We start from the raw sequence: 15,465 nt of genomic DNA, 5'->3' as shown, positions 1-15,465 counted from the left end.
CAAATAATGTGATGCAAATGGTGTTTCAGAGTGGGATTCATTCAAAAAAACTTTCTTTAACAAAGAAAGTATCTAAAGACAATATGATGTGAATAATATTTCAAAGTAAAGCTTATTCAAAGAAACTTTTTTTAATGAAGAAGATATTCAAAAACATGCTGCTTGCACTGTCCAAAGCAGCAGAATAGAAATAGCACAGGAAAGATCTAATAGCATCAAGACAATAGTTAAGTTAGTTCAAGAAGCACCAGCCAGAGATGCTGGGGAGACTCAATATAAAAATTGCAGAAGATTCTGGATTCCTTATATGTGTATGAATATAGCAACAAAAGACAAAAAGATTTATAATGAATTAACTATAAGCATGTTGAATCTGCTGCTAGAAGTACAGAAAAACAATTCTTCTGTACAAGTAAGATTTACTAAGATAGAATCTCAGTAGTCAGAGTGAAAAATAAATAAACAAGATCTTTTAACAAAAAGCAGCAGAATCTATATTTCTAATAATCTGGCTTTAAGACAGAAACTACTACAAGTCCACCATGATAATCTATTTGCTGATTACTTTAGCATGGTGAAGATGTTTGCCTTGCTCTGATAAAAATACAAATAGCACTCAATAAGACAAGATATCCAGATGTATATATGTGAATGCCAAATCTGCTAACAAGAAAAGACTTCAATACACAAATTATATAAGCTGCTTGCTTCATTACTGACATTCAGTGATCTCTAGTGTTTAATATTTTGTGAGAATCATATGTGTGGATCAGCATGACAATGAATCTCTAGGAGAAATATACATGAAAAAAAAGTATATGAGGTAAAAGATCTGTATTCTGGCAACTATGTATAACTTGTAAACAAGATTGCCACTGGCTCCCAGCAAGGGATTCATGCAGTGATGGCCTTTTATATGTGCTTGTGAGCACATGACTTAGTGTCTTGCAAGAATGCATGCAACTCCCAGCAGCTTGTAAGCTGAGCCCTCTGGCCCTCACAGGTGCTATTTGTCTGTGTAAGGGGTTTGCAGTGAATCCTTACATATTTATAGACTTTATAACAGATCTTTCTCTGAGTGAGGAGGAGAGAAATCCATACAATATAGTTCTGGTTATTATGAATTAATTTACAAAGCTTGCATGTTTTCTTGTATGTAGAAAGAAGATATTTAAGAACTTTGAATTTTCAGATAATATTATCTTGAACTAGAGATCTGTATTTACAAGCAAATATTAATCAGAGCTATGTTTCTACATAAAAGTTAGATGAAAACTTAGCACAGCTTTTCACCCACAAACAGATAGTCAAACAGAGATACTGAATAAGATCTTGAAGAAATATCTCTGTATCTATTGTAATTATAGACAAGATAATTGGAAGAAATGACTTGTGTATGCAGAGTTTGCATACAACAGATCAGTACACTCTGTGACACACATGTTCTTATTTAGAATAATGTACAGCTTTAAATCTAGAGAACCAGATGAGATCTAGAAGTTGACTGATGATACACAGATAATATCTGACAGAAGACTGAGAATAATCTCTGCATTAAGAGATAGTCTGGTAGAATATTTGACAAAAGCAAAAGAAGATCAAGCACAGTTCTATAACTACAAACAACAAGACAAGATGTATGCACCTGGTGATGAAGTGATGTTATCATCAAGAAATTTACAAACAATATATCTCTGTAAAAAGTTAGATGACAAGTACTACAGGCTCTTCTCAGTGGTAGAGGCCATAGAAAATAACATATATTGACTGAAGCTCTCTCTGAGCTATCAGATTTATAATATCTTCCATGTCTCATTGTTGAAACTGTATTAGACAAGAAAGAGTAAGGTGCCAACACATTCTCCTGTGATACTAGTGAATGATCATCATGAGTGGAAAGTAGATGAAATCTTGAACAACAAAGTATACTATTATAAGAAACATTATCTAGTAAAATGAAAAGGATTTTCTATTGAGAAATCAACATGGGAACCTGAGGAAAACCTTGAAAATACACAAGAAGTTCTTAAGAATTATCTACAAAAGAAGCAAAGTCATTCTAAGACAAACAAACCTACATACAAAAAGAAGACTAGATGCTAAAGATCATCACATATAACAAAACTAAACAACTAGTAACAAGAAGAAGTATCACAAAAGCATCTGAAACACAGCTACAATAGAGACAAACCAGTTAAAGACAGACATGGTTCTGGAGTTACTAGAACAGATGATATAACAACAGACAGTACTGCAATGGAAGTAAACTTAACAGATAAAGAAGTATAAGAAGAACAAATTATATCTATAATACTCCAGAAACCAGAGAAGACAATATCAGCCAGATAGTTAATGAAAGATGTAAGATTAGCTTAGACAGAAATTAGTCTGACAACAAGAAAAAATAGTGAAGAAAATCTATAAGACTGCTTTTTATAGTATTCTGAAAAGCTTTAGCTTCATCTATTAAATAAGTAATAAAATAATCAAATAAAACTCAGATGTTTCTGATTTTATTTTCTATCTGAGACAGAACAGTACAAACTGGAGTTGTTAAATAAAAAAGCTTAGATAGACTGTCTTTGATAGATTCTGTTTCAGATACAAGATTCACAGTTTTGGTTTCATGATATAATGCAGAATGACAGTATTTTGTAGAAGATTCTTTAAGATAAGAAGTAGTCTGGCAGTAATAATATTTGACAGCTCCAGAGTCAAGCTCATAAAACTCTTGTATGAGTACACTCATGCACTTTACATTGTACAGGCAATATAAATCAGCTATATTGAAACTATAGTATTCTTCTCAAAGTTACAAGAGCCAACAAACTAGTTTGATGATGGATTCTGGAACCTACAGTTATGTCAAAATAACAAGAAGAACAGACAAAAATGCACTTACATCACAACAGATACAGATTTGATATTCTAAATAATAAAAACAAGATTTCTTCTTGATGTTTTATAGACAAGACTCACTTTCATTCAGATGGTCTGTAAATATTAAGTAAATACAGACAGAGTACAGAAGAGTGTCTTTTTTATTATACACAACAGAGTCTTTCAACAATAATATTGTGATAAGTTATAAAATAAACAAGAAACAATTCCTGAGCCCAAACAAAGCAGAAGAAAAAGAAGAAAGAAGAGAGTCAGAAACTTTTTTTTTATACTTATACTGCAACACACTAAAGTTGCTAGTCTCATGACTTGTTAATAAATAATATAATAACAAACAACAGATAATATAGCAACCAGACAAGCAAACAAACAAAGAAACAAGTACATAACAAAATACTAAATATTTGTAATAAAATAATTACTGTTCTATAATAAAGAATATCTACTGCAACCAGTAATAATACATATGCAAAATATTTATATAGACAAGCAGTAGTAATGCAGAAGCTTGTACATTCAAGAATCTACAATACTCTACCAATAATAGAGAAGCTATAATAATATATAAAAAATCACTTCAGTAGCTTTATGCCTTAAAGTCTGAGATCTCTGGAAAGAGAAATAGTGTTACAAACATAGACTTAGATTAATCAAGCATCAGACAATATCAGATATTCAGGAGTACTCACATAACCCCAACTCTGAACATATAAGATTCTCACAATCTACACAGATCATGGAAATCTCAGCATTCAGTTTTCTAGTTAGAGAACTTCTATATTCTACACACAACTCTCTTCTATTAGTTGCAGACATCATATTTACTTAGCTCTTTCATACCTCTAATTTTGGGAAAATCTACATAACCTACAACCAGTTCTCCTAATAACCACTTTCTGTACCAGCTAGTATACAACCATCAAGATAACTGTACAATGCTAACCCCCCAGAAGACCTGGTTATTTTTGCAGTTTTGCTGACTAACTCTTCATCTAACCAGGTTACATGTGGTGCCTGGGTAGTAACCTGCCACAACCTGCCACCCCACTAACTAATAATAACTGATAATTGAGTAGAGATAGTGGGTTCATCTAGCATCTAGTGAAGCTAAAATAATGCAAGTGGGTAGGCTCTACTGTACTACTAAAAGCTACTCCACCTAGTAATTCAATAATAACTAATAATTAGGTGACTATGTGGGGTGCCAATTCAGGGGAATAGATTTGAAAACCACCTGACAAGGGCACCCCTAGTTATCTCTAGAGATGGTTGACTATCTCTAGAGATAATTGGTTAATCATTAGTAAAATGGCGAGACCATGACAGCTAATTAGTAGGCTGGGATGCTGAGATTAGCAACTGGAAGGCAAGGTCTAGTTATTAGATCAGTAAACTGAGCAGTAGTGGCTTAACTAGAATCAGAATAGTTAATGCTGGCTTGAGAGGACAGTTTGTAGTGGTCAGTTATTATAGGCACATATATAATAGCTTAAGATATATCCCTCTGCATTTGCATTCCCTACAGACCTAGTTGACCCCTGGATAGGCCTTAGAGACTCCAGGGTTAGAGTGGCTGTAGAGCCAGGGGCTGCTTTAAAAAAGATTCTAGGAGCTTTTAAAACCTCTCCAGTATATGCTATAGAGATTGAAGCTGCTATCCCCCTTGCCAAAGTAAGATTTAATAGACTATGTAGAAACTATACTTATAGACTATTAAAAATGCCAAAAGAATATACAATCAGAGAAAGAGTATCTTCTAGCTTTCCACCATATAATAATGATGTTGATCTTGATTGGAGAAGGTTTTTAAACTAGAATCAATCAGAACTAAATAATGAATATGTTGAACAAATATCAACTAAAAGAAAAAGAAGAAAAATCAATAAACAAAAAAAGTATCCAAGTCAACTATTCAGAGTTTGTTCAATGATTTCAAACATATTATCTTCTCTAAAAACAGAGAAAATCAAAGCAAAATAGAATGCACCTTGGTTTGAAAATTTAGCTGATTTAATAGATATTCAAATTGAAGAATCAGACAAGAAAACAGCTAAAAATAGTCATCTAAATAGAATTAAAACTCTAGACAATAGATCTTTAATTCTCTATTCAGATAGATCAAAAGCTGAAGAAAATCAATATGCTGGTGCTAGTGTATACAATTTACAAGATAATATTAGATTCTTATAGAATCTAGATAAATATCTTGAAGTCTTTGATGCAGAACTCTTTGCTATAGATAAAGCATTTAAATTAGCAAGTTTTCTCTCTGAGTCTTAATCAAGATCAATATCAGATATCTGGGTGTTTTCTGATAGTCAAGCTGCTATTCAGAAACTTATAAATCAAGATCTTAATTCTGACTTATATTATCTTCAGTCTATAAGAAAAACTGCTAAGTATATTAAAAATCAACAAATTAATCTACATCTTCATTGGGTTCCTGCACATGTAAATATACATGGAAATGAAGAAGCTGATCTAGCAGCAAAAAAAGCTACAGAATTAAATCAAGTTTATTTAGAGAGATATATATCTCTTACTTATATAAAAAGACAAATAAAAAACAAGCAATAATAAAGTAGTATAAAGATCTTTTTAATAGAGAAAGCTCTACAAATTACTACTCTTAATTTAAAATAAAGCTCAGATGAAAAGCATCAGCTCTTTCTATATTCAAGAAGATATAATCAACTATTTGCCAATTAAAGCTTGGTCATGAATATTTCAGATCTTATCTAGTAAGATTATCTGACTACTCTTCCAACTTATGCTCTTTCTGCAATTATATTGAAAATCTAAAGCATCTATTTTTAGACTGCTCAGCTTATCAAACTGAAAGAAGAAAAATTTAACAAGAGCTTGATATTTCTCAACTATCTTTAAATTTTATTTTTGAAACTGAATTAATTCTAAGATGGCTAGTTTTATTTCTGAAATGTACTGGAATAGCTACTAGACAGTGGCTTTCTCAAATATGTTAACTTTATTTCTTTGATTTATGTTACACTGCTATAAGAATTTTGTTTTTCTTTGAAATTTATTTTATATACTATCTGTTATTTGACTTTTGTGGAGAAAGAACATCTCATATTGCCTTGAAATACTGTAATTCTTCTATTTTTCAGCTTTTACAATGTACACTAAATAAAGTCTAACAGATAAGCTACTAGGTAGTCTTTATAGTCACTGACTGCATAAGACTATAAAAATAATAATAATAATAATAATAATAATAATAATAGTCTATCTTCTTCAGCAGGAGATAATTTGTGTGAATTTGCACATAAATTCATTCATGAAACTTGTTCTTTTAGCTGATTATAAAGTGTAGTGTAGGGAATATTATAGACCCTAGCAGCTTCACAAATAGAGGTAATTTCTTGATTTTTAATAGATTTTATCACAAGTTCAATTCTTCCCTTTCTCTCAATTGAATTCAAAGAATTTTTATTGTGAATTGGTGGCATAATTGCACATTGAAGTGGAAGAGTTCTTTAATTAAGTGGAATTTTGAAATGGTAATTGGTTTGCTTGAGTGATCAGCTCACTTGGGAATTATGTTAACGTAATCCACCACCAAGCCAGCTAATGTAATCTACAAGCAAGCAAAATCTGCAAGTGAGTGAAAGATATTTTTTCAACTTCCTCAACCATCTACTTCAACACATCACAATGCCACTAACAATAAAAATACAAGATCCTCTATAGAAATAGAGGGCAGGATTGAACTTGCTATTTCTACTTTTAAAAAGCAAGAAATTAGCTTAATTATTAAAGCTGCACAGCTATTTAATATATCTTATACTATCTTATATCATCAAGTGAAAGAAAGACATGCACAAATCAGTCTATATACAAATTTAACCAAATTAACTGAGTCTGAAGAAAATCAGCTGGTTTAATAAATTCTAGATCTAGCTAAATAAGAAATTCCCCCCTGACTGGTATTTGTTGAGAATATAACCAATTACCTTCTTGCCATATGAGATTCTATCACTTCTCTTCTCTGTATTGGCTAGAACTAGGTATTAAATCTAATTAAATACTATACAGAACTCAAATATTGTTATTTCAGATACTATAATTATGAGTAAGCAAAATATAAAAATAAAATGATTATTCAAGATTAATTTAAAACTCTAAAGAATATAATTACTAAGCATGAAATTTTAATAGAAGATATATATAACTTTCATAAAACTGAATTTGCAATGAGTTTCTACATAATTATTAAGATTATTACTAGTACTGAGTACTATGACTGAGCAAAGCTTCTACAGTCTGGAAATTAAGAATAGCTTACAGTAATTAAATTAGTTAATGCTTCAGACTGAGTCTTGTCTCTGTATATCATTCTTAAGAGATAAAATTTACAGAAAGGCTGGTTTGACAGACTTTTATCTGGCTGAAGACTTAATATTAGTTCTAATAACTGAACTACAAATAAGATAGAAATTAAATAACTAACTAGATTATTTATTTCTGCTGCAAATTTATAGAGAATTAGCACTCATATACTTCTTATTCTAAATAGATACAGTAGTTATCTTACTTTAGAATTTAGTTATATTTGCAAGAAAAATAAAATTATTTCACTGTATATGTCAGTATATTTATTCTATCTCTTGCAGTTTCTTGATGTAAGTATTTTTGCAGTTTTGAAGCAGACATATGATAATCTAGTTAAACAGCAAATATAGCTTGAAATTAATATTATTAAAAAGACAAATTTTCTGGATACTTATTCTACAATATATACAGAGATCTTCAAGACTCAGAATATTTAAAGTAGCTTTATAGCTACTGGAATAGTCTTATTTAATCTAGATTAGGTTCTTCAGCAGCTGAATATTTAACTCTGGACCTTTACTTTCTTAGCTAGCCAATCTAGTAACTTGATGTTATTCTGAATTTTACAAATATTTCACAATTTCTGGCAATTACATAGGCAGGCAGATAAGATTAAGAATCTTATAAAACAGAGACTTGAAAGCTTACTCCAGGATTTAGTAGAAGGATTTGATTAAATTATCAAGACCTGTAAGTATAAAATAATCAACATCACTATTATAAAGAAGTAATATCAGGATATATTTGCTGCAAATAAGAAAGAGAAGTAAAAATATATGAGATTTAAGTGCTGAATCCAATATGAAGAAGATCTAACAAGAAAAGAGATTGCTGAGCTTGCCATTCCACCTGCTTAATCTATTGAATAGACAGTTGCTCAACTCTCTAAGTCTGCAGTCTCAGAGTCTGTATCATATTTGTGAGCACTACCAAGATGTATAAACTGCCATATTTTAGGCCATACAAGAAGAAGCTGCTGCAGTTCTATTGCAATATAATTTAATCTATTTAGGGGTTGTTGAATGTAGATATTTTGGGTTAAATTCTAGTTAGTTGAGATGCCTTAATTTAATCTTTCGCTTGCTTGTGGATTTCACTCACTTGTGGATTAAGGTGACTCACCACTCAACAAGCCAAACCACTCAACAAGCCAAATTCCTTCCAATGCTCCACACTACAAATTTATTAATTATCTCAACAACAAATTATTATTATTAAATGAGCTATTAAATATTAAATGAGTGTGTTCTTTAAAGCATAGAAATTAGTGTGGCTATGAAAATAAACATGTGGACAGCCTGATATTGCAGTCAGAGCAAGAGATACAGAGAGTGAATAAAAAAGATTGTAAAGAAATGTCAGCAGTAGATTTCTCAGCTAGAGAGTCTAAAGACTTGTTAGAGAGACTAGTAAAGCTCTTACTACTGCTTTGGAAAAATTGTATAGGCTTGCTGCAACAAGATTCTTTTATAAAGAGGCCCTGCCAATAGTGCTTTAAAGCCAGTACTTGAAGCTCTGACTGCCAGTATTTACTAGTATATTCAACAGTCTGTCTCTTCTTCTCTGCTTGTTGTAAAGTCTTTTTCTTCTTACAGACAATATACTGGGTCTCTTATTGTATAGCATGTTCAAGCTTTTCAATCTCTTATTGCTTACAGATCTTTATACAGACAGTCTCTTGTTTAATTTATTTTTCTTCAGTCTCTCTAGCTGTCTGCTCTCTTTAAAGCTTCTGTTGAAGTTTTGTCTCTTATATTTGAGTAATTTTGTGAGCTTTCTCAGTCTCTATTTTATTCCAGTATTCCTGAGCCTGCAGAATTTTTATAGAACTTCAGAACTGAGCCTGGCTCAGATTATTATAATCAAGTAGGCCTAGAGACTTGCCTCACTTGCAGTACTGTTTCTTCATCACAATAGTTAATTTTAGAGCTCAATTTTCATGCTCTAGCAGTTTATTTCATATTGCAAATTACTTGCTAATTTTGATAATTCATTCAATACTCTGCAAATTTAAGCTGTGCTGAAGATGAATACTCTTAATCTCTTGACAAAGCTTCTGTATATTTGTAGAGATGAAAGACTTAACTAGTGATATAGAATCTTGTTAATCAGCAGTTTCAAATTAGCTTAGTTAATACTGGAGATCCAGAGAATAAATACCAGTCTTTACAAAGCCAGCATATATATTATCATCTGTTAAAGTCTTCTTCCATGCTGCATTGAATAGTCTCCAGAAATCTCTTTTTGTCATTTGAATATAGCCCAGTCCACAGTATAGTGGAGATTCCAGCTCACTGGAATACACCTTGCCCAGCAGCCCAAAAACACCAATATCAAGAGACTACAAATAGTGAGTAGAGTGTGATGGAAGAATTAACAGCAGAATCCTTTCACAGTTTGCATATTCAATAAATTTCATATTTATATAGAAAGAATATCCATCTAGTAGAAGCAGATGTCTTACTCTATCTGCTTTTGTCTTTATATACAGATTAAAAACCTGTTGCAATTACTCCAGACTATATTTATTATTACTCTAGCTATTTACTAAGACTGTAAAGTAGATATATTTACTTCTGTCAAAATCATCCAGTTATATATTCTGAAGATCTCTGAATTTACTCTAATAAATAAGAGCTGAAGATAATACAATCTCATCTGCAGAGACTGAATAAAGCAGTAAGAGAAATTCTCAGCTTTATTCTGAGTTATAACACTTTTACCAGCTGGTAGAACTTTAATAGAGATAAGATACTTCAAGACATAATAGAAGTCTAGAAGAAATTCTTTTTCATTAAAGTTATATATATTTTTCAGTGTAATATTATACTGGCTGATTTTCTCACTTAACTAAATACAGCAGTGCAAGCACTCAATAAGTTAGCCAAATTTAATAACTGCACTTGCAAAAAAGCAAAAAAAAGCATCAAATTACAAGACTATAGAAGTACTGAAAGTAGTGATAATTATCTGCTATCTGTCTATTCTTGTCAAGCAGCTTGAGATAAACAGTCTTGATCTTATTCTTGTAGCACTCACAAAACTATGTCACCCAGTTAATTCCCATGTCCTCTCCCATCATCTCTTGCACAATATTTCAAAGAATTTGAGATGTAGAAGCAAGGCCATGATTGCAGAGCTTGTTTATATACTCTAGAAGCTCATTCTTCTGTATATTGGTGAGCTTCTTCTTATGTCTGAAGGTTACTTCATGATAATCAACTTGTAGATCTTGATACCACTGATGCAGGGTCTCTTGACTGAGTGAATATTTTTTTACAGTCACACTGTAATTTGGAGTCTCTTGTGATTCAAGATCTTCAATTACAAGATTGCTTCATTGTTGACCATGCTATTGCATAATGAAGTTGAGTGTTGAAGAAATTTGATGGTGTGAAAATTTGGCTCATTGAGTGGTTTGGCTCATTGAGTGGTGAGCCACCTTACATTAACCTAGTTAACTAAGTTACAACTAGTTAGTTACTAAGTCGGCTACTAAAATCAAAATATCTTCAATTCCCTAGTCAAGTCACTTCGAAACTCTACGGAGTACATAGAGACTAACTAGCGTCCTGACAACTGGAATACTCTGCTGCCAAGCACCAACCAGCGGCTTTGATATCAAAATGCTTGCTTTTGATTTTTGCGGGTCTACTCCAAAATGAATTCCTATAAGAAGCGTAAGGGCCGTCGAATCGGTGGTGAAGATGGCTCTGAATTACGAGCCTCCCAAGAGCAAGGTACGTTTTTCGCCCAATACTTCAGGCAAAAGGCATCATTACGGACTTAGGTGCTAATGTTTCCGACAGATCCTGAGGTATCGGGACAGAAACCGAGTACAAATCTCAAAAGGAATTTAAAATTACGGTTATCGTTCGAGCCGGATCCCACCGGAATGATATCTGATGATCGGAGTGGTACTGGGATACGTAGCCGAAAAACACCGAGTGGGAGATCATCTGCAGCGAATGCAAGCGTGTTTCAAGAATCATTAACAGGAAAACTGTCTCCCCAGAATCCCACTCTAGGACGATTAAGCCAGGGGGCTGGTCCCGTATATGATCTCGAACATCTCAAAGAGCTTCAAATTTCTACCCTTTCGCCGCTGAGAAACGTTCCCATCCATACTCACCCCTTAGAAGAGCAAATCACAGTGAGATCCGGTGGCGAATGTGGCCAAACGGGCGAAAACTCTGCGCTATTTATACATTCACCCGATGCTAACGTCCGAGAAGGAATGGAAGGGCGGATGCACTCGGCTATGGACCAGGATTACATTTCACTAGAATCAAAAGCGGAAAATACCTTAATTCCTCGACCACGGACGTCCCGTTCCGATAGGCGGCTAGTCCCTGATGCTGTGAATTTTACAGCAGACTTTGAAGATTCTGATGACACCTCTGCGTTGCCACTTAGCATGAACATGCAAGGTGATAAAGTACGGAGGCGTCGCACGAAGATTCAGAGGCTGATTGATGAAGCAGAGACTGCATCGGAAGGAAATGGATCTGAGTGCGCTCGTGGAGCTATATATGAGATAATGCAGCTTCGTGCAGGTATGGAAGGCCTCACAAAGGGCAGAGAATCCCATTCGCGGCTGGATACCCCGGCAAAGGTTACTCCAATTCCCAGTCTAAGCTCTGCTATCGAGGATTTCTACAACAGCTTAGCCCTTACGGAGAATTGTAAGAGTGACCTAATACAGAAACTCGAAATTTTGAACCATGAGGAAATCAAAATCCTAGAACAGAAAAAAGATATTCAAAGCTTGCTAAAACATGCTGGAAACACCTATGAACACATCTACAGAACCTGAGGATGGAATGCGGAATCCAGATCCAGCCACATGTGTCAAAACTAGAGGAGGAAGAGCTAGGGAGCTGAAACTGTTCCAAAAAAAAAAAAAAAATTGCATAGAGCATTCTTTGTAACATTCAATCTAATGAGGGAACTAAGCCACACAATATAACTACCCAATGGATGTGATGGGTGACATACATTGAGTGCGAAAAAGTTTTTGTAGTTGTACTCTGTACTCCGTACTTGGCCACCTAAATAATTGCTTGTTGGGTTGGTCAGCTTGATAAATATGGTACAGGCCACAATAGTTTGGGAACAGACACTCAAACTCATCTTCAGAGGATGACGGTACGCTGGTCATAACTAGCTAATCATGTACAACTCTAGACAAAATATGCCAAAGTCTAGTTCCAGAGCACCACTGATGATTTTAAAGATGTATTGCCAAAAGTGCCACACACTTTTAATGGTTGATGACGATTCACTTGATGCATTGAACCCGGCTCCTCTTGGTCTCATAGGTAATGTTCCCATGTTGGGTCGATTCGGATGCTAGCTTATCTTTATCATAGCTTCACCTGGAGCTTGTTGCCTCGGATTCTCCAGTCACGATCCCGGTTCCTTCTACGGGAGGCTTCATCAATGGCGAGACTCATTTCAGCCGGCCTATGTACCTGTTAATAAACGAGAAACCCCTCAATTAGTGCACGAGCATAATACTGGCCCAAGACCTCGAGCAGGACTCAAAGATGGACCAAATATGTCGTTTGTCGTGCTCACAGAGTCCCAGCTAAGCGGAACCGCGGGGGCATCTGGTATCACTGATGACGGCCCGCAACATCCAAGACCCAAAGTTGGACAAGACGGTGGTGACAAATCATTTTCTCACTTTGAGAGGGCTACATATTTCTTTGAAACTGTATCTGCACGTACGGATATAGATCAACCAGTTTGTGTTGATTGTGCCGAGCTTCTTGCCGCTGGTGTTCAAAGCCGCTTAATAGGTGCAACAAGGGAACGAGATTCCTATGTCTCGTTCTTGAGAAATGTGAATGCATCCATCCCTTCCCAGGAGGAAGTAAACGCGGCTCGACAATCTCTACAAACCATACTGGAAGCGGAAGGCGATGCGTTTCATGAGCTACAAATGCTTGAAAATGAGAAGTTCGCAAGTGACAGGGAAATCGCGATCTTAGTTGAGCAATGCCAGCAACTCGATCGGGACGAGGAACAGTTTTGGACTGACCAAACCACATTTGGGCTAACTCTTGGGGGTTTCTTGAATGATCGTGATACCCTGAATGTTAAATTCGATCATGATTCTCGACAGCTTGAACGTTTACAACGCACAAATGTCTACAACGATACTTTTTGTATTGGCCATGACGGGTACTTCGGCACCATAAATGGACTACGGTTGGGACGTCTTGGAAATCCTCCAGTTGAATGGGCTGAAGTCAATGCTGCTTGGGGTCAGACTGTTTTGCTTCTTTCGACAATTGCTAATAAATTTGGCTTTCAATTTGAGGGATATAGACTGCGGCCGATGGGTTCAGTTTCAAGGATTGAAAAGGTAGAGCAAAGTCAACGAGAACCAAATTTTAGGACAGGTCGCGACGACAACCCGTCACCCATTATCACTTCCCTTGATCTCTTTTCCTCCGGGGATCTTCCACTTAACCTACCCTGGCTTCACCGACGCTTCGATGCTGGGATGGTAGCGTTCCTCGAGTGTCTTCGACAACTTGGCGTCTACCTTGAAAAGGTACCACTTTCGAATGGAGTTCCAGCTGCGTCCTCAACTGCAAGTGCCCCGAGGGAACACAGAAATGTGGGTTCTTACTACAGATCTCAGAGCCATTCACAGCCATCAACTTTTGGCATGAAACTACCTTACGAGATACAAAAGGATAGGATTGGTGATACTAGCATTAGGCTTGGGTTCAACCAAACTGATGAGTCATGGACACGTGCATGCAAATACATGCTGACATGTTGTAAGTTTCTGCTTGCAAATGCAAGCAACTTTGGCACTGCAAAATTTAACAATTGTGCAACTGAATCCAGTTATGAGCATTGATGATTTGGTATCAATGAAAGCTTTGATTCAGAAAATATACTAGAAGATGATGGAAGTGATTAAGCACAAAACAATTCTATGTGAGAATCATACAGTGTGAGAAGAGATCTCTAATAGAAAATTGTGTCACATCTTTCACAGTGAACTCGGACACTTTTGCACATGATATAAAACTGTCACAGGCTGAGCTGAAGCTACTAGCTAGGCTCTACAGTATATATACAAATGTATTGCTTGGGAGAAGGAAAAAGAAGGAGGGTAGGTAAGTGTGTGTATGATATATTCACAACATTTGTGTGTGGTGCTAGGCCAAAAGAGGAAGTGGAAACTAAGCCAAAGAGGGAATAGCATAGAAGTCTCTTGTGCAGCATGTCATTGAGAAGCTCAGTCTGAGATTCTTAGCACAGCATAGTATCAAGAGCTCAGTCTGAGAAGAATAGAGAGTTTAATCCTCTACAATATCTCTCTTCTGTTTCTCAGGCATTGCACTGTTGCTGGTGTTTGTGAACACTAAAAGTCTTGTCTTGATACTTATAGTACTTTTATTTATCAAGAGCTACTAGTCTTCTTTATGAGTATGGTATTATTCTATATTAAATATGTATATTCTCTTTATTTAACAAGGTATTCAAGATGTTGATGATTTCTCTGCTCTTTAAGAATTTTCTCCATCTTATACTTTTTTCTGTTCTTAGTTATTATCTCTGATGATTGCCAATTTGACTACTGCTAGCTGGGAAAAGGATCTGTGGTGGCTGGGTGGAGAAGCTGCATATGAAAGATATTGTACATCCTTAGAGATATATTCAGATGATAGCTATATAAGCTGACCATCTCAATAACTGTAAACTTGATATTTTTTGCATTTAGCTTTTTGCTCTGATAATCTATCTTGATATTGTGCAGATCCAGATCTTGTGTAAGAATTTGCCCGCGAACCCCTTATACAGACAAACAACACCTGTAAGAGTGGAGAGTCTTAGCTTATAAGCTGTTGGAAGTTGCATGTATTCTTATAAGATGCTAAGTTACATGCTCACAAGTACATATAAAAGACTGCTACTGTGTAAATCTCTTGCTGGAAGCCACTGGCAATCTTGTCTATAAGTTATATATAGTTACCAGAATACCAGAACTTTTATCTTACATACTCTTTTCTATATATATGTTACAAACATAGACCTAGACCAACCAAGCATCAGACAACATCAGATGTTCAGGGGTATTCACATGACCCCAACACTGAACATATAAGGACCACATGATTCACATGGATTGTGGGAACCCCAGCATTCAGTCTCCAAGTGAGGGGACCCCTATGTTTTACACAC

At 35.0% G+C, this 15,465-nt stretch overlaps 2 protein-coding genes across 2 annotated transcripts; both read left to right on the top strand.

Moving 5' to 3' along the window:
- The first annotated feature begins 10,800 nt into the window (after positions 1-10,800).
- On the top strand, positions 10,801-12,306 carry ATG6_2 (autophagy protein 6). Its single transcript, XM_003065206.2, has 2 exons — positions 10,801-10,994; positions 11,064-12,306. The coding sequence occupies exons 1-2, from the start codon at positions 10,916-10,918 to the stop codon at positions 12,068-12,070; spliced, it is 1,086 nt and encodes a 361-aa protein (XP_003065252.1). The 5' UTR covers positions 10,801-10,915; the 3' UTR covers positions 12,071-12,306.
- A 142-nt stretch (positions 12,307-12,448) lies between these two features.
- ATG6_1 (autophagy protein 6) lies at positions 12,449-14,109 on the top strand (the record flags this gene model as incomplete). Its single annotated transcript, XM_003065205.2, has 2 exons — positions 12,449-12,575; positions 12,627-14,109. Coding segments are annotated over 2 exons (1,610 nt in total), but the record flags the coding sequence as incomplete, so codon positions are not given.
- Between the last annotated feature and the right edge of the window lie 1,356 nt (positions 14,110-15,465).

Source organism: Coccidioides posadasii, chromosome 1, assembly GCF_018416015.2.
Source record: "Coccidioides posadasii str. Silveira chromosome 1, complete sequence".
NCBI lineage: Eukaryota > Fungi > Ascomycota > Eurotiomycetes > Onygenales > Onygenaceae > Coccidioides > Coccidioides posadasii.
This window is presented reverse-complemented; position numbering and strand designations above follow the sequence as displayed.